General features: G+C 39.9%; 1 protein-coding gene across 2 annotated transcripts in view; it reads right to left on the bottom strand.

Annotated features, from left to right (window-relative positions):
* Positions 1-4,192: 4,192 nt before the first annotated feature.
* LOC115648275 (elongin-A-like) overlaps positions 4,193-18,494 on the bottom strand; it is a 35,673-nt gene continuing 21,371 nt past the window's right edge. The window contains exons 4-11 of one of the 2 annotated variants that reach the window (XM_030555617.1): positions 15,875-16,598; positions 14,317-14,416; positions 13,162-13,326; positions 12,437-12,534; positions 10,146-10,326; positions 9,451-9,574; positions 4,512-4,649; positions 4,193-4,390 (exon numbers count right to left, since the gene is read on the bottom strand). In XM_030555617.1, the coding sequence (XP_030411477.1) occupies positions 4,345-4,390; positions 4,512-4,649; positions 9,451-9,574; positions 10,146-10,326; positions 12,437-12,534; positions 13,162-13,326; positions 14,317-14,416; positions 15,875-16,598 (1,576 nt within the window). In that variant the 3' untranslated portion in view covers positions 4,193-4,344. The remainder of the gene's footprint in view (positions 4,391-4,511; positions 4,650-9,450; positions 9,575-10,145; positions 10,327-12,436; positions 12,535-13,161; positions 13,327-14,316; positions 14,417-15,874; positions 16,599-18,494) is intronic. The other variant, XM_030555616.1, reaches the window with a different exon arrangement.

Here is an 18,494-nt window from a genome sequence, read left to right as displayed (position 1 = left end):
AGGCCGCACAAGGCTTAAAGCCAGGTGAACCGGGCATGGGCCCCGGCACCGCGGGGAGGAAAAAGGGGCGAACCCCCGATCCTCAGTATAACTATTTACAACTACACTAAAATTAACTTTATAACTACAACTATTGCTATGATAACTGAACTATATACACTAAACTGCAGAAGAGTGAAACGCTAGGGAGGTGGAGAACGGCTAGCCGTGCTCCACAGTTCCAACGACCGACACGGGCGGTAAGAAGGAACTGAGGAGCAGGTGGGTCAGCAGGGGTATATATCAGGAGCCATACTGGCGCCACTCCAGGGGGCGACCTGGGACCACTCCAGGGGGCCCACCAAGTGTTGCTAGGGTAAAAAGTCTCCGACGAACATGCACGCGGCGCGCGCACACCTAGTTGGAATGGATATGAGCAAGCACTCGAAGAAGAAAAAAGATTTTCAACAGATAATCCTACCATTGGTAAAAAAAATTTTCCAAGTGAGATCCTACATACTCTCTTCAATCTAGCCCACTACTATTTTCAAGAGGTAACATCTTTCCCTAGATTTATTCTTCAGTCAAAAAGTACAAACAAAAGATTTACAGCCCTTGTTGACTCTGTCTGCACCTCTCGATGAGCTGGAGTATATGAGTTGACAGGAGTGCTCAGGGATCGATTTATCGCATCTAGACCAGACATGATAATCGATCCCCACTGAGCCAGCCAGTAGTGAAGACCTACCCTCAGGGGTTAGAAAAATCTACCTCCCTGAGACACCTAGTTAAGTCAAGCTGGGGCAAAGAGTGTTGCTGATGTTTCAAGGCGATTGGTGCAGGCTACTAGGGACAACATCGTAAACTCTACCACCAGTTTCCATGGGTAAGGGGGTCACTGAAGCAGATCTCACTCCTGAGGGTTAGCAAGGATGCAAGAGAGTATTTACTGCAGACATGCAGGTTCAGACCTGGTCCCCATGCTGCTTGCCTGTGCACTGCTTTAGTCCCTGAACAAGTGATTGCCTAGTGGCACAGGATAGTTTCCTACAATGGTGGAAGGAACAAAGCAGCTTAGTCAAGGAACTTTCAACAGAGGATTGGCAAGTACCTCCAGGAAAGTTTGCTAGAGAGCTCAAGAGAATTCCCATGAAATTTTGATGTGCAACAGTGTCCTGCCGCACAGTTTAGCTGCAATGGGGAATTTGGAGCACACTCAAACAGATAGTCTTGCACATTTCTATCCCTTAACCCGCTTGTACAGTTTACAAAGCAAATGTAAAGCTGAATGTCATTTAACTGAGCTGCAGTAACTCCAAATGGATTACTTACCATGAGTCTCCTCTCCTGCTTCTTGCTAGCTGGAGCGGGATTGTGGGACTGGCTAGACACCTCTGGAGTGGGGAAAAGTTGCTGACTTGCCACACCACCGGATGACCCTGCCACAGGCTCCACATAGAGTTGGAGAACTATCTCCTCATACATGACTTTGTCCTGGAGGTCAGGTCCTCTGTCTGCTGCCTCCAGCCCTGCTGAAGGATCCATGGGGCTCTTGGTGGTGGAGGTGGGGTTGAGAGCAGCACCAGAGTGACAGTTTGCCTTCCCTGCCATCTGGTATGCCTGCATCAGCCCCTTTATCTTTGCTTGGCACTGCACAGTGTCCCATTAGTAGCCCTTATCACATGAGACACGAGAAGTCTGCCTGTAGGTATCGAAGTTCCTAAGGCCGGAGTGAAACTGGGCCTGGATAGCCTCCTCCCCGCATATATTCAACAGACCCAACAGCTTCGCAGAAGCAGAAAAGTGTTTGCCACGTGGCATCATCACAGCCACCTGGGAAGATGTGATGTGAGCTCTTCACCATGAGCAAACAAGAAGTGGAATTTCAAAAATTCCAGGGCCTTTGAAGGAGGCGAAGTGGATGCTTGTTTACCTGGCTGCAGGGCAGCCAAGTTCGAACTGCTGATCAGAGTAGTCAGCATGGTGACATGGGAGGTTCCCACAATCCATTTATAGTGACAAAACCAAGTGTGGTGTCTACATTGTCACTGTCGATATAACTTTTCCACAAATAGAAAGCTCAATGCCTCTTGTCAAGGGGAAAAGGAATTATTTTGTTGCCAAAACAGGAGAGTTTTGCTTTCAAAAGCAGCATTGTAGTGTACTCCTCCACTGTTTTGTTGGGAAAAGTAACCTTTTGTTGACAAAACTCTGTAGTGTAGACAAGGCCTAAGTCTACTACTGCCACTGGCTAGGAGATAAGGCACAGAGGTCACATTTTCCAAAGCTCCTGTGAGAGTTAGGAACACAAGTCTCATTGACTTCAAACTGCAAAACCATAAGGGAGGTTTGGTCAAATCTCGTTTTGCCTGGCCAAAGAATTTCAGCTTTTCTTTATTTCTGGTAGTTCAACATATTGGAAGGTGCAGTTGGTTGCAACTATTATAGGCCTATTTGCTTATCAATTTTGTGCTTGAATTTATGTTGTCTCACAGTAAGGATGTTAATGAGGCCCTGGACCTTTCACCATACATGGGCATTTTAAGTGTGAAGCTTCTTAAGATAAAAAAATCTGTGTAAAATCTGAAATTTACTAACAATTAGGACAGTAAAGAAACAAGTCCAAAACATTCATTTTAACAAAGTGCAAAACAGGACAAGTGAAGAGCTGGCAACATATAAAATAAAAATCAAATTGAAAAAAAAAATGTAAATGAATAAAAAAATTTAAGTCATGAGCGACCCTGATTTAAATGTTATTTATAATTAGAATTCTAAGACATCCAGATAACTAACAGAATTTTATCAGCATAGTTTCTGCTTAAAAACAAAAAACCACACACCACAAACCATTCCTCATTAATTATTTATGCCTGACCATATCAAAGTGTCATTAAAAGGAGAATTGGTTGATGTAATTCACTCAGTTTCAGAAAGCTTTTGAGTGATTAGCCTCCGGGGAAGAAATATGGAAATTGAATGGCTATACATTGACATGTAGAGTTCTGTAATGGATTAGAAACAGGTTTAGAAATAGGTTGTCTGCACTATAAGCTAGGTGTATGATTTCCCCTGCTTGCATGCACATACCCACCACTTTCAGGCAGGTTTGTATTCAGCATAGCTAAGCCAGTGCTCTCTGTGAGAGCTAGTGTGGGTATGTACTCGGCACGAATATGTTCCGCCTATGCTGCTGCTGCTACCCATGCAACCATTGCTGCGCTTCTATTGATACTTACACTAGCTTTGCACCTCCAACTGCAAACAATAGACCCAGTAGAAACCAACACATCTTTCAACCAGATGTTTTCCTTGGGTTTAAAGAAGCAAGTCTCATGACAGCACCAGTCCTGACACTTCATTCCCCATGCTGAGGGTGTTGGTTGCCAGAATTCCTGCAAGATCCCCAAATACCATCCCTAACAAATGGCACAAGCTCAGGGAATTTAGTGTCTTCTGGTCCTCTGCTCATGCTGTAGACCCTCTATGTGTTTAAAAGGGCAGTATTACAATGAAAAATAATAGGAATTAGTTCCATGACCACACAGGTCCAGATGAAAACTGAAGCTGTCATCCAAAAACTGGAAAGTTGCAATTTTCCACTGAAAAAGCAGACACATTTTACAAAGAGTTTAGAAAATTCCATTTTTTCCAAAGATACTTTTGATATAAAGTGTTCTACCAGCCATAGCTGGGACACTCTTCATGTGTCTATGCAACATCAAAATGCAAGTTATTTGTAGTAGTACTTTTTGGGGCAAAGAGCAGCACTAACCATTTCCTCTGAGTTACCCATTTACTGTCTGTTTCATGCAAGTCTAATCTTGCACATTTCCCAGAGATGTTTAGAGGCTACCAAAAGATTTTACTGTGAAACATTCAAGACTATAATGGAATTTGGTCTTCTTAAGTTTGTTTTAAACAAATAGAAAAAAAAAGGATAAATAAATATTTTAAGTTCTACATCAGTCACTGATGAAAAATAATGAAATTCATATACAAATCTTCATAATCTACAAGGATCATTTATGAAAATCTGCATGAACTTTCTTGGCTACAGATTACTGATACTATTAGACTCCTATGGAGTTGCCTTGTTTCAATTCACTTTTGTCAATTGGTTCATGGATACAAAGGAGCGAACGGGGGGCGGGGGGGAAATCAAGGATTTAGATTTTATTCTAAATCACAAACCACTGTGTGCATTCTGCCACTTTATTTCACTGAAGAGACTACTTTGTTAACTGAATGCAGGTTTATATGCACAATTCACTAATTGATATTACATAGACATAGCGTGAAATATGCAAGTGTTAACATAAGTTTAATCAGATATGCAGGATCCTGTTTTATCGTGGTCCAACTCTATTCTTGAATGCTTTCAAAGATTTTCTCATCATTGGTGCAATTTCTTCAAAGGAAAAACATTTTAGTTAGAATTATAGTTGTATAATACCCAACACAAACTCAAATATGATTAACGATATTATCAGCCAAATAGAAATAGTAAAGGGGAATTATTCTGCAACTACTTACTTTTGACCGTTTTTTTAATATCCTGACTCACTCCACTTGAGTAAGTACTGGAGCTTCCATTTGTTACGTTGCTAGTAGTTGCATTTCGGCTTGGTGAGGTGTTATTTCTGTCTCTGCTTTCTGGAGTCTTTGTTCTATCAAAAATAATCAAAATGGGGGCACGGGGAGAAAGTTCAGGTTAAAAACCTCACAGGGGTTTAAGTCATTAACAGTGACCTGTTCAGAAAAACATTCATTTAAGATTATGAAACAGAAGTTTCAGGGAAAAAAGTCACCAGATCATATTGTTTGCAATAATCTGACCCACCTTGTCTCCAAGAGATTATAAGGGCCATATTTTAGATGATGTCCATATTTTCAATCAGTACTTCATTCTTTCACCCAAATTTATTTTCTACTCAAAGTTAATGGTAAAGACTGATAAAACCAATCACAGTTCAGTGACCACAGTTCATGTCAGACGGCTAGTCATTAAATCCTTTAGAACTAGTACTTCAATTTAGCTTTCTTACAGTTTTTTGAATTTGGTTTGCAGGTACCTAGTTAAAAGCAACTGAACACAAGTAACCCTATGTGCTAAAAAGGTCAGTCCACAATGCTAAATGAAAAGCTTTCCCTTTTAGTGCCACCTTTTTACCAGCACTAAACTTTAATCAGTTTCAAATGTTAGACAACCTACAGAACAGTGTTTATTTTTCAGGTTAAAACCAATATGTTGCTAGAAAGGATATAAAAATAGAAAATACAATAATAATGGGGTATTTCAACTATCCCCATATTCACTGGGTACATGTCACTGCTAAATGGGAAGTAGAGAAAAGTTTTACACCATAAATGACTGCTTCTTGGAGCAGTTAGCTAGTCCTGTAATCCAGAAAGGGGGAAGCAATTCTTCATTTAGTCCTAAGTGCAGCAAAGGATCTAGTCCAAAAAGCAAATATTGCTAAACTACTTTGTAATAGCAACCACAATATAATTAAAATTTAACATCCGTTGATGGTGGGGGAGACACCAAAGAAGCCCACTGCAATAATATTCAACTTCAGAAAGAGGAACTACACAAAAATGAGGAAGCTAGTTAAATGGAAATTAAGAGGCACAGGTACAAGAGTGAAATGCCTGCAAGCTGCAGAGAAACAAACAAAACAAAAAAGCCATAACAGAGGCTCAAAATTAAATGTATATCCCAAATTATAAAACAGAGGACCAAAAGTGTGTCTCCACCACTAAACAAAAGTAAAAAGTGGTTACAGGCAAAAAGGCATCCTTTACCAAAACTGGAAGTTAAATCCTACTGAGGAAAACAGAAAGGAGCATAAACTCTGGAAAATCAAGTATAATTACGTAGGCCGAAAAAAGAATTTGAAGAGCAACTAGCCAAAGACCCAAAAATTAATTGCAATTTGCTTTTAAGTACATCAGAAGCAAGAAGCCTGCCAAACAAATCAGTGCGGCCACTGGATAATCAAGATGTTAAAGGAGCATTCAAGGAAGATAAGGTGATTGCAGACAAGCTAAATGAATTCTTTGGATTACAGTCAGAGGATGCGAGGGGGATTCCCACACTTGAGCCACTCTTTTTAGGTGACAAATCTGAGGAACTGTCCCAGATTGAGGTATCAGTATAGTTGGTTTTGGAACAGATAAATTTAACTACAGTAAGTCCCTAGGACCAGACTGTATTCACCCAAAAGTTCTGAAGGAACTCAAATCTGCAATTTCATAACTAGTAACTGTGGTATATAACCTAATCACTTAAATCAGTTTCTGTACCAGATGACTTGAGGACAGCCAATGTGATGCCAATTTAAAAACAAACAGTTCCAGAGATAATCATTGCAATGACAGGCCAGTAAGCCTGACTTCAATACCAGGCAAATTGGTTCAAATTATAGTAAAGTACAGAATTATCTCAGATTAATATGATATGTTGGGGAAGAATCAATTACAGCTTTTGTAATGGGAAAAACATTTCTCACTGGTCCATTAGAATTCTTTGCGGGGTGGGAGGGAGTGTCAAACATGTGAAGTAGGGTAGTCCAATGGATCTAGTACTTTGACTTTCAGACAAGGTCCCTCCCCAAAAACTTTTATCCCATGACTGCTTAGTTTGCTTAAGAGGGAAGGGCCTCTCATGAATCAGTAACTCGTTACAAGAGAGAAAACAAAGGGTAGGGATAAATGGTTAGTTTTCAGACTGGAGAGAGGCAAATAGTGGGAGTCTATATTGGGACCAGAACTCAGATTGTTCAACGATTGATAAATGATCTGGAGAAAGGGGTAAACGGTGAGGTGGCAAAAATTTGCCGATACTAAACTACTCAAGATAGTTAAGTCCAAAGAGGACTGTGAAAAGCTACAAAGGGATCTCACAAAACTGAGTGACTGGGCAACAAAATGGCAGATGAAATTCAATGTTGATAAACACAAAGTAATGCACATTGGAAAACAATCCCAACTATACATATAAAATGATGGGATCTAAATTAGTTGTTACCACTCATGAAGGATTTTAGAGTCATTGCACATAGTTCTCTGAAAACATCTGATCAATGTGCAGCAGTCAATAAAGGTTAGTGTTAGAAACCATTAGAAAAAAGGATAGACATAAAATATATTGCCTCTCTATAAATCCATGGTATCTCTATACTTTGAATACTGTTTGCAATTTTGGTCACCCCATCAAAAAAAGGGCAGAGAAGGGCAACAAAAATCCATTAGGGGTATGGAACAGCTTCTATCAGAGGAGAGAGTAAAAGGACTGGGATTTTTCAGCTTGGAAAAGAGATGATTAAAATGGGATATGATAGAGGTCTAACACATCACGACTGATGTAGAGAAAGGACTGCAGTATTTACTCCTTCACATTACACAACCACCACAGGTCACCCAATGAAATTAATAGGCAACAAGTTTAAAAAAACAAAAAAACGTAAGGAAGTACTTCTTCACACCAGGCACAGTCAACCTGTGGAACTTGTTGCTAAGGGATGTTGTGAAGGCCAACACTATAACGAGGCTCAGAAAAGAATTAGACAAATGCCTGGAGAATAGGTCCATCAGTGTCTATTAGCTAAGATGATCAGAGATACAAACCCATGCTCTGAGTGTCCCTGATTGCGAGAAGCTAGGAGTAGGATCATTTGATGATTGCCTGTTCTGTTCATTCCCTCTGAAGTACCTGGCATTGGCCACTGTTGGAAGACAGGATACTGGGCTAGACATACTGGTCTGATCCAGTATGGCCATTATGTTTCTATTGACAAAAAACACTGGTTTCCTATAAATATAATGCAATGATACACAAAGAACATTGGACGACGACAACTCAATTTTTTTCCAGTTAAAATATATTGGTTGATTGACAACCACTATCAAAAGCTGCTCATCCTTTATAAATTTAAATGTATACACTGAATAATGAATTATGTGCTTTTCAGAAGTAGGAAGAGCTGGACACCAAAGACAAAAAAGGAGATCCTAACAAAATGGTGGTACGTGAGCGTGGACCGCCATCAGAACAAAGTTCAAGAAGATCTCAGATAGCCAAGTCCTACTGTATTAGACATTTAAAACCAACAGTGCAAGCTGAGTCATTCCAGCTTTTACACTTACAGGCAGATAGTGTTAGAGACACTCCACTACACTCCAGATTGCACAAATCAGTGATTAAATGTGCTACTGCGTTCCCTGAACTGCAAGCAACAGAGAAATCCTCTTAAAAAGGAACTGTAGCAGTTGAGACTGTGCCAAGAAGGTCCATGTTTCTCCTGTAAGGCAACAGGATAAATGACTACATTGTGTAAACCGCACAACAGGAAAGAACACTTTCATACCAAGTCTGACAAAAGGAGATTTCCGTAGAGGGCATGGTCAAAAGTGGTGCCAAGATTAGTAATCTAACTCACTATATATGAGCAAATCTCAGTGCTCAAGAGTATGTCTACACTACCCACCGGATCAGTGGTAAGTGACTGATCTATTGGGGAATCTATTTATCGCGTCTAGTGTAGACGTGATAAAAATCGATCCCCAATCGCTCTGCCGTTGACTCTGGAACTCCACCACAGTGAGAGGCGGAAGCGGAGACAATGGGGAGTGGCAGCCATCGATTCCACACCATGAGGACGTGAAGTAAGTGATTCTAAGTTGATCTAAGATACGCAACTTCAGCTATGCTACTCTCATAGCTGAAGTTGCGTATCTTAGATTGATTTCCCTCTTCCCCCAGCGTAGACCAGACTCAAGATAGAGAAAGCAAGCCCACCGTTATCCAGCAGCACCTCTTCCAATTTTGTAGCCCCAGACATCCATCTGACAACACTATCCAGGGCAGAAACAGAAATATAAAAAAGCCCACAAAGCAAGATGCAGAGTTGCAGACAGTCATCTTTGAAGGATCCTATGTTTCCACTCCTTCACTGATGAAAACGGTCCACCCCTACTGACTGGTAATTCCAGACATTCCCTTAGCTACCAAGACAGCAACTCATAGTCAAGGGCATCAACAGCTGCTGAGGTCCAGCATGACCAGAGCTGCCAGCTGTGTTAAATTCATAACAGGAGATGACTTGTGATTATTATGTAGGGTCATAACATAAAAGAAAGTTTGGACTCTAAATAGAATATCAGGTAACACCAATGTGATTTGTAAAGAACAGACCCATTTCTCCAGCTAAGGAAAGGGTGACCTCAGTACTGGAGTTTGAGGGAAAGAGATGAAGTTCAGGTACACTACAGACAAATAATTCCTAAAATGTAAGTTTATATTTCTGACGTTTTTAAAGTATTTCAACTAAAACCCAAAAAACCACAATAGTTACAGTTTAGCTGCATTCTTTCATATAAAAGGTTTTGCTGGTAATATTCATTTACTGACATGGCCAGCATGAAGTCATCTAATCTCAAATCACAGTGCACTAACAGTGTACTTACTTGCCCTTTTCGATGGGGTGAAGCTGAACAATAGGTCCAGCTGTCCCATAGATCTCTTGCTGCCGCCGAACATTTCTCGGTGGTTTTGCTACACTATGTATGTAAGCCAGTTTAACTTGTCGCCCTAATATAGAAACAAGGGGAAGGGCATTTTTAAAAGTTAAATATCGAAATTTTCTAAGAAAAGAAAAAACATTTTAAAGAGTCAACAACGACAGCGTGGCAATGTGATTTCCAACATTTAATGAAAAATGTTAAACAGTGACAGGTTTATAAAATTTTACATCACAGTACCAATTGAACAATGACAAAGTAATATTACAGAATGTGCACACTTTCTTCACAGAGACAATGTCTGGGATGGTCCCAATGATGGCCCATGCAATATAGGAAATGGACAGCTTTGGCTCCTGAACTCCAAACCATCAAGATCAGACATTTTGGTCTAAACATGAATCAGTTACATGAATGAATCTTGTGTGCAACCTTTAAAAGCATTTGAATGCAAAGGAATAGCAATCACCTCTACCTGAGATGAGCTTTTATTCACATTCACTGCAATTTAAAAAATAAATAAAATACTAAAATAATAAATAATAAAAATCACTAAATCCCACACATTGCATTTCTGAAAATTTGAAAATGTAGGGGGGGGGTGGGCATTAAAGGAAAAGTTACCTGTAGACTTTATTTACCTTTAGGTTTTTCAGACTGAGCTGAAATAATATTTTTTGTGAGGGTCTTTAGTTTTTCTTCTCTCTGACTGAAGAGCCGCACATACATTTCACGCCACGACTCATATTCCAGGAGATGTTCGTTTTTAAAATCCCTTTGGCAATGTTTCTTCCACAAATGATCAGACTCTTCTATAAATGTCTTGGTTCGAAGCAAAAAGGTAATTAACAAACGCTTAAAGACTTATGGTAACATTTTCAAGAGCACCTATAGGACTTAGGCACCCAACTCCTATACATATTCAAGGAGATTTTAGGATCCTAAATCACATAGGCACTTTTGAAAATGTTATCGTTCGTTTACATTGCTTCAAGACTGAGGAGCAAGCCAAAGAAACTCTAGTAAACATCTCCTCACCATGTGCCATAACATTCAGAAAGCATAACAAGCCACATTCAGCAACATCTAATGTATCCATTAATCTAACCTGTGACCAAAGTTTGTTTCATTATACTGTAGACAAAGATGTTTATTAGCCAAAATTTTCAAACTTGAGTGCCTAAAGCTGGGCATCTAAAGAAGAGTGGCTTGATTTTCCAAGAATACTAAGTATCCAGAAATGCAGTTCAGAAATAAGATCATGTAATTGTCCTCTTCTACATATGTGTATGGTGAAAGAGCTTCAGAGTTGAGGTTATTGCAGCAAATTTACCTTGATATTTCCTGATTTGTGTGCTTCATTCTGCAACCTTAACTATTTTTCTCTTTGGAATACATACATAACGCTGACCTCGGAAGCCAAAAAATCTTACCATGTTATAGGTGAAACCGCGTAATATCGAACTTGCTTTGATCCACTGGAGTGTGCAGCCCCCCCACGCCCCAGAGCACTGCTTTACTGCATTATATCCTAATTCGTGTTACATCGGGTCACGTTATATCAGGGTAGAGGTGTAGATGATTGAAATAGCTGGAACACATGATAGTATTTGAAATCTGTTGTGTCTTTCCTTTTTTATTTTAGGGGCAAAAGTAAATGTGTGTCCTATGCTTGCTTCCCTGATTCACCCCTAGTAACAACCTTGGTGCTTCAGATCCTGACATACAGTGAAGAAGCCAGGAGGCATGACAATGACAGTAGAACTAAGAAATCACAGTGATGGGTGATTAGGGTAGACTGTATAGATTCTCTTTTAACAGCTATAAGGAAGCCAGGGGAAGAACCTTTATTCCCTGCCTGGTTCCAAGCTAAGAGTGATAAAAGCAGGCTGCTTCCATCCTCGTATCCCCTTTTACTACCAATGGGTTCTCCAGCTAATCTCCCCAGCTCACCCCAGACAGGTCAGTGTAGGAGTCTAGTTCTCCCTCCTCTCCACTCCCAGAGCTGTCTCTGTAGCAATGTGGAGCTGTGTGGGAAGAGGTAGTTCTCTAGTGTAGTGTCATAGTCTGTCAGATCCCCTTCTGCTCAGTCTGACATAATATAAACAGACCCTAGTCCCTGCCTTCAACCAGGAGTTAAAGCAGAAGATGGGAAAATGAAAAATATAATAAAAACTAGATTAAACTATTCCAGAAACAAGCAGTGGTCATTCATTTAAACAAACTTCAAGCTAAGAGCCAATTCTTGTCCCCAGGACCTCAGCAGGTACCAAGCTGCACCTGAAGTTTTCTTTTGAGCCCTTTCATGTTAACACTGCCAATGCCCTTTTTACTTCTCCTAGGTGTTGAGGGAGACATTTGTCCGGTGGGAGTAAAACAGTTTGAGGCTATGGTCTGCTCAATGGAGTGATGAAGAAAGTTTAATAGCTAAGGGGCTAGCTTCACTAGGAAAAAGGTGGAATATTGAAGGCAAGGACAAATATAATGAGTGATGAGGAATAAAAGTGAAGTTAATAGAACTCTATACATATTAGAATTAAAATGCAAGTAAAGGTCAAAGCAAAAAAGACAGGACAGAAGAGAGTGAGTGTGACTATTAAGTTTTTTGTTTTTAAATATTCATCCCTTCTTACAGCCCTTTGTGTGTTGTCAATTTGGACTACAAATGTTTTGAGGCAGGGACTTGTCCAAGCATACATTCTATAAAGCATGTACCACACTTCTAGATGCTAATAAATATTCTTTTCAGAGTGCAACAATTGTAGGCAAAGTCCTACTATATAGAGAGTCTGATCAGTTTGTGAACTAGCCATTGGGGGCGGATGTGATACTTTCATAATTTTTATTTTGTAGTTTGTTTTACTAATAGTTATTTTGATTTTGAGCACAAGCAGTCATGAAATAGGATAAGACATTGAACAAGAGACTTTACCGGATTGCACTCCTCTATTCGAAACAACTGCTCTGGTGTACAACGTGTTAGCACTGGCTCAAGAATTTCGAAGGGCACTCCTCCTACTTCATGTAGTGCTACAAAGCAAGACAATATTTTAAGTATCCCACCCACATGTATGCAATAAGATTCAACACTTACAAAACAGTATTATAAATAGCAAATACCCAACAAAAGATAGGATTATTTTAGTACATACCAGTGGAACATGTGTTCTGAGGTCTGGACAACCTAAACTGTTTGTACATGAGCTGTTCTGTACTGACTATTAAAGTGGTAGTCTGAGGAAACATAGTAGGCATCCCTGTCTACCCATTTCACCATCTCTACCCATTCTCTCCTCCTCTCAAGCCAAATTTTCTCCCCCAGACACACACCAAAGTTTGGAATGCTCACATGCAAGTTAAATGCAAGGGGTGCATGTACATACCAAATATTTTCTTGATAGTTCATCCCTATTTTATACCAAATACAGTTTTATCTCAGATTAACATGAGACTAACAGCATCTAGACAGAAAAAAGCAAGAGGGCTTTTTTGGCTTTTGTTTCATGTTTCTATTGCCATGGCATCATAGTTTAATGTAAAGTTGGGACTTCATAAGAAACTTAATTCTTCAAATCACAAAAAAGATGGTCTTACACTATTGAAAGCCTAGCACTACAATGCCACTCAACCTGCTGAAACCCATATTAAAGTACTTACAATCAATGTTATTTTGAAGTATGCGGATGCACTGTTCATACAGAGTTAGCATCTTTGAAAGATAAACTGTTTTAGAGCCAGAGTAAACCTGCATTTTAGAGTTCAGTCTCCGTCCTGTGAATTGATTTGTATCACTGCTTTGCTGGCGTACTTCTGCGACTGGTGCTACAGAAATTACAAAGAAAACAAATCTCAAAGAAGGGTTTTGCCTATGCGTACTCAGATTAATACTGCAGTTCTTTAAGGGTATTCAAAGCAGTCTAGATTACTAAAGGCATATAATTAACTAATTGAGAAACATGGCTGATATAAAAAACATGCAGTTCATTTTTATTGCACTATGAAGTTCTATTACATCTATTCAGGACTTATTGACATTGTACGAGGAGCAAAGTGCAGATTCAGTTTCAGCTGAAGCAATGAGTTTAATGCCTTTTACCTAAAGAAGCCAGAGTTCAAATGCTGATTTAGTTCTCAAACATTTGTCTAATTTACAAAATTACTAGTTAAACTAGAGAAGCCAAGAGTTGTAACAGCATGGATATTTGAAGGCCAGAATGCAGTTTGTCAGCATAACTCTGCAGGGAAGCCGACACAGCATCCACCTGCACATTCTTAGATCATGTCATGCTCCACACAAGGAGTAGCATGTCTGTCAGTTATTATAAGGCTGTCACATCTGCAATGTTTGGATAAAACAAATACATAAAAAGTTGGGTTAATACAGAGTGCTAGATTCTCCCCTACTAGGAGGTGCACAAGAGAGCAAAGGATAAATGGAGAAAGAAAGAAAGCCAGTGTGCCTGAAGGAAAATTAGATGAATGTGGCATGCTCCCTCCCCTCAACAGCTTCTTCCACATCCATGGAAGCCCCCCACCCTCGCCCCCCATCTCTATATGGTTTGCATTCCACAAGCATTGAAGGCCTTGTCAAAGCGAGTGGAACTGAAGAATCTGCTCCTGTATGCAACATACTCCCTTCAGAATCTAGTGGATCCTTATGTGGGAGCCAGTGCAGAAGATGAAGTACTGCACTGGCACAAAACACTGGCATTTTTTTTGTGAGGATGCAATACAGCCCACACTGTTAGCAGGATTGCTCTGCTAACTGTGCTCATTTTAGTCTCATCTGGAACAATCTTGCATATTACTTACCTTTGAACTCCATAGCATATGGGGGAGAAGATAAGGATATCTCTGGCAGAAATTTAGGCAGTGGAGTATTAAGTAGATCTTGGAGCGATGCTGTCTTGGCCTACATGCATTCAAGGAAACACCATTACAATATCCCTAATTCTTATTTAAGATAAAGAAGTCTTCAAATACATCATCCAATACTAAAGCAAAACCAAAAGTGTTTCAGAGTAACGACTTGTTGCTTTCTTTCATAGTTACAGTGAAGTAATGTTTAGTGTATTACTTTTCATTTTATCCATTCACTCACTCATCACCAACACTATATTACATACGAAAACCCAATGTCACAGGTCCCTTGCCACAATCTGTGCACAAGATGGGCTCAGGAATGAATCGCAAGTGTGTAGTGAATGAGACTTTCATCGATAGGATGCTGGTCCAAATCATTGAAGAAGTTGCAAGGTGAGGAGTGAATGAGGGGACTGCAAGAAGAGAAGAGACGGCTGTATGGTAAGAAGGCAGTTGAATACTATCCTGGAGGGGACACGTAGTCAGAAGTTTTCACAGATGGCCACTAATTGTGCGTTCCTGCCCAACTTGAGGCAACAGGCTCCTGAGTTTTCTGAAGTGCCAAGTACATACTACTGCAAGTGACGACAATGGGAGCTGCATGCGCCACATGGCAATACGCTTTTTAATTAAAAAAAAAAAAAGTCAGGCCCTGGATGTCTTAAATTATGTGCCCAATCACTGATCACTCAAGACTTTTGCAAATTTTAGGCTTAAGCTCCCCAAGACTCATACCCCCAACTCTAAAAGAGTTCTATTCCCACTCAAGTGTTGTGAAGATCAATTGATTTGATGAGAATCAGATATTTATGGTGATAAGTGCCATAAGAAAGCCCATGGACAATTTTACACTTATTGGTGTTGGTTCTTGATGTTGTGCACTAGTTAAGGTACAGAGCTACACACATTGACGATTAATTATTGGACAGCTGCCTTATTACTTAAGCACCAACTATCCTGCCCATAAGGCCCCGATTCAAGGAAACACACTAAGCGCATCCCTGCTCAGAAAAGAACTTTAAGCACGTGTTTCAATCATATGGAATCCAAAGGGACTTATGTGCTTAATTTTAAAGAACACATTTCAGGGATTTCATCAATAAGAACACTTTTCCACAGGAATCTGCCTTATTTAGGCCATGACCCAGGAAAAACAGTGTAATCACATCATTAAAGACCATCATAATCCATATGCACAAGGAGGCACAATTATGGTTTTAAGGATAATCTCAAATCTGCAGGGATTTTTTTTTTTTGGCGCTTGACTTTGTAGTTTGAAACATTTTACTTTTACTCATTATTTGATCAAAAAATAAACTAGTCATATTTTTCTGGGTAAAAAGTGATTCCCAATTATTAGTAACCACTTCTATGTGTGGCCGATATGTCAAAGCCATGCAATCTGAGGTTTGAGTTAAAACATATGGAATTAAACTGCAAAATAAATTTGTTAATAAATGAAATCAAGTGCTAATTTGAGTTAATGTTAGCTTGACTAACTGTTTACCTTTTTCGTGGGACTTTCTGACTGATCATCTTCTGAATTGTGTAGTTTTTCCTCTCTCTCTTTCGTGACAGAGGATACTGAAGTTTTCGGCAATAACGAGCAGTTTTTCTGTTCACAGCCCTTAATGTTTTTTGACTGTTCACTTGTACTACAAGGCTTCCTCTTTCTCTTATTTGAAACTTGATCATAATTAAGATAGGATTCAAAAGACATAGTGGGGGGCTCAAAGTCCTCATCACTGGGCAACTTTGGTTTGTTTTCCACACTAAGTGTTTGTTTTATTTTTCCTGTATCCTCAGAGTTTCTCTGTTTGGAGAGATCCTTACAAGACCCTTTTGTTGGCAATAAGTCTTTTTTGCTGGCTCCAGGGGAATGGTGCATTTCTGAAGGTTTTTTACTGGCTGCAGAGGTTGTTTCTTTGCAGTCACTTTTTGTGTTTTCAGGATTGATGCTTTGGGACGTATTTTTAGAACTGTTGGAGCTATGTATTTTGCTTTCACGTCCATTATAAGACTCTGTATCTTTATTTCTTTGCTTATTCTCTGTAAAATTATGTTCCTTCTTCCATTTATCAGATGTGGGAGATCTTTTACAATCTTCGGAGGCTGGTTCAGATGTTTTTGTCTTGCCAGAGTGCTTATTCTCCTTACAAATCGATAATTTTGTCTTGTCCAATGAGAATTCGTTCCTCTTTTCAGAGTTCTGTTTTTTCTCCTTGTGGTCACTGAAATACAAGACAGAACCAGAACAGACCCCAATTTAATACTCAGTTACAGAGGGTGACATTCAGACCTTTTACCAATGTTATTAGTAAAACAAAGTTTTAAAGTCACATGCAACATGCTTCAGTGTTTGAGTTGTTTAAAAGTCTTCTAGGAAAGTAATGAAGACATTTGTATAGCTATGAGCTGGATGAAACTTTGTCATGAGTTGACTTAACCTCCTGCTGAAATTGACAGATGTGAATTCACCATTCAGTTAGCCTAACAATAAGCATAAGCCCCCTACCTAAAACAAAGGTGTGTGAACATGTCCAGGAGCTTTGGCTGGGTATTGTTTTGGGTAGGGTGTGTGTGTGTGTGTGTGTGTGTGTGTGTGTGTGTGTGTGTGTGTGTGTGTGTGTGTGTGTGTGTGTGTGTGTGTGTGTGTGTGTGTGTGTGTGTGAGATCACACAAAAGGGAGAAAAAAGACAAGCGGGGGGTGGGGGTGAGAAGAGGATAGCCAAGAAAGCCAAGCATGTGCCTCTAAGCAAACAGTGACACCTCCGAAAAAGTTAGAGTGCACTTTTGGCTCTGGTGTTGGCTAAAGAGGCTTGGGTGCTATAAATTAAGAAACTGCTCCTTTTGTTCTTGGTCCCTTCTGCATTCAGAGACATAGGACTTGATACATTCCTTTTAAATAAGGAAAGATTGAAAAAAAAAATACCAGACTCCATTAATTTCTACTTCTAGCTGGAACATTCCCTGGGGCCCCAAACTTTAACTAGCTGCTGAGGTCAAAAAAGGGCAACAGAATTAATAGCTTGGTTTTCTGCAACGTAAAATTTTCACAAATCCAAGTTTTGGACTTGAAACACTTGATGACGTTCCTTGAAGCAAACACTACTCCCAGTACTGAAAGCAGCCAAGTTCAAAATTCACTTAATGCTCCTAAAAGAGGGACTTCATGAGAAAATACACGGTTAGAAAAATGATGTTTGTCTTTAGAGGTATAGTAAATGCACCTTTAGAAAACTGTGCACCTGTTTTCCATCAATGGGGCAACTGATATCATAGACAGGGCTGCATGAAAGCTGTCTGAGCAGTGCTTACAACTGCATGGCTGTTGGTAAAGGAGTACAAAACACTTTAGTGACTGGGCCTACAGGGAAAGGTGTTTGATATGAAATCTTTCCTTCAATCTATAAGTACCCTTGGTACATCAGGCTTTTCCTTCCTCTTTTCCTCTCATTTGCCACTTCAGCAGCTAGAGTAAATCCTATCTGAAGGCACCTCACTATCTCTCAGCCTCTGCAGACACTCCAGGAGCAGCAGCTATCAGCAGATGGCCAGATGCAGCATCTCTCTGCTTCTCCCCATGGCAGCAGATCTCCCTAAACAGCATGCTTTGCAAAACGTACCAGAAATCCTATAGTGCTGCTATAACTGCTTCACCGGGACCCTGTGACATTGTGAAAGAGAATATGGGTCCAACCAACTAGCAACTGCTGCCACCAGAAAGTGAGAATAAGGTAGCCACACAAACATCTCTCCAGCATGCTTTCTTCCAGAGAGGAACAGCAGCCAAATATTTATTACCTATTTCAATATAAGCTGAATTCACCCCAGATTCTGGGCAGTTTGCTGGTATTGAAAGAGACATTCAATAGAAATTTAAGACATAAAACATACAGTTCAACTAATAATGTACCTTGGGCTTTTCCACCGCAAAAAAAAAAAACCAACCAAAAAAAAACACAAAACAGCAAACTTCAGAATACCTCTCCCACCCTACCTGACCCCAAAACCACTGGGATCTTCAGTTCTCAAGCTATCAGCCTATCTCTGTCCCAAAAATATCAGATAAGGAACTATAAAGGGCATAAAACACATTTGGCCTGATGAGGGCAGCAGTGGCTGTA

This window comes from Gopherus evgoodei, chromosome 3 (genome assembly GCF_007399415.2).
Source record: "Gopherus evgoodei ecotype Sinaloan lineage chromosome 3, rGopEvg1_v1.p, whole genome shotgun sequence".
Taxonomy (NCBI): Eukaryota; Metazoa; Chordata; order Testudines; family Testudinidae; genus Gopherus; species Gopherus evgoodei.
Note: the sequence above shows the minus strand (reverse complement) of the source record. Positions and strands in the feature narration are given on the sequence as shown.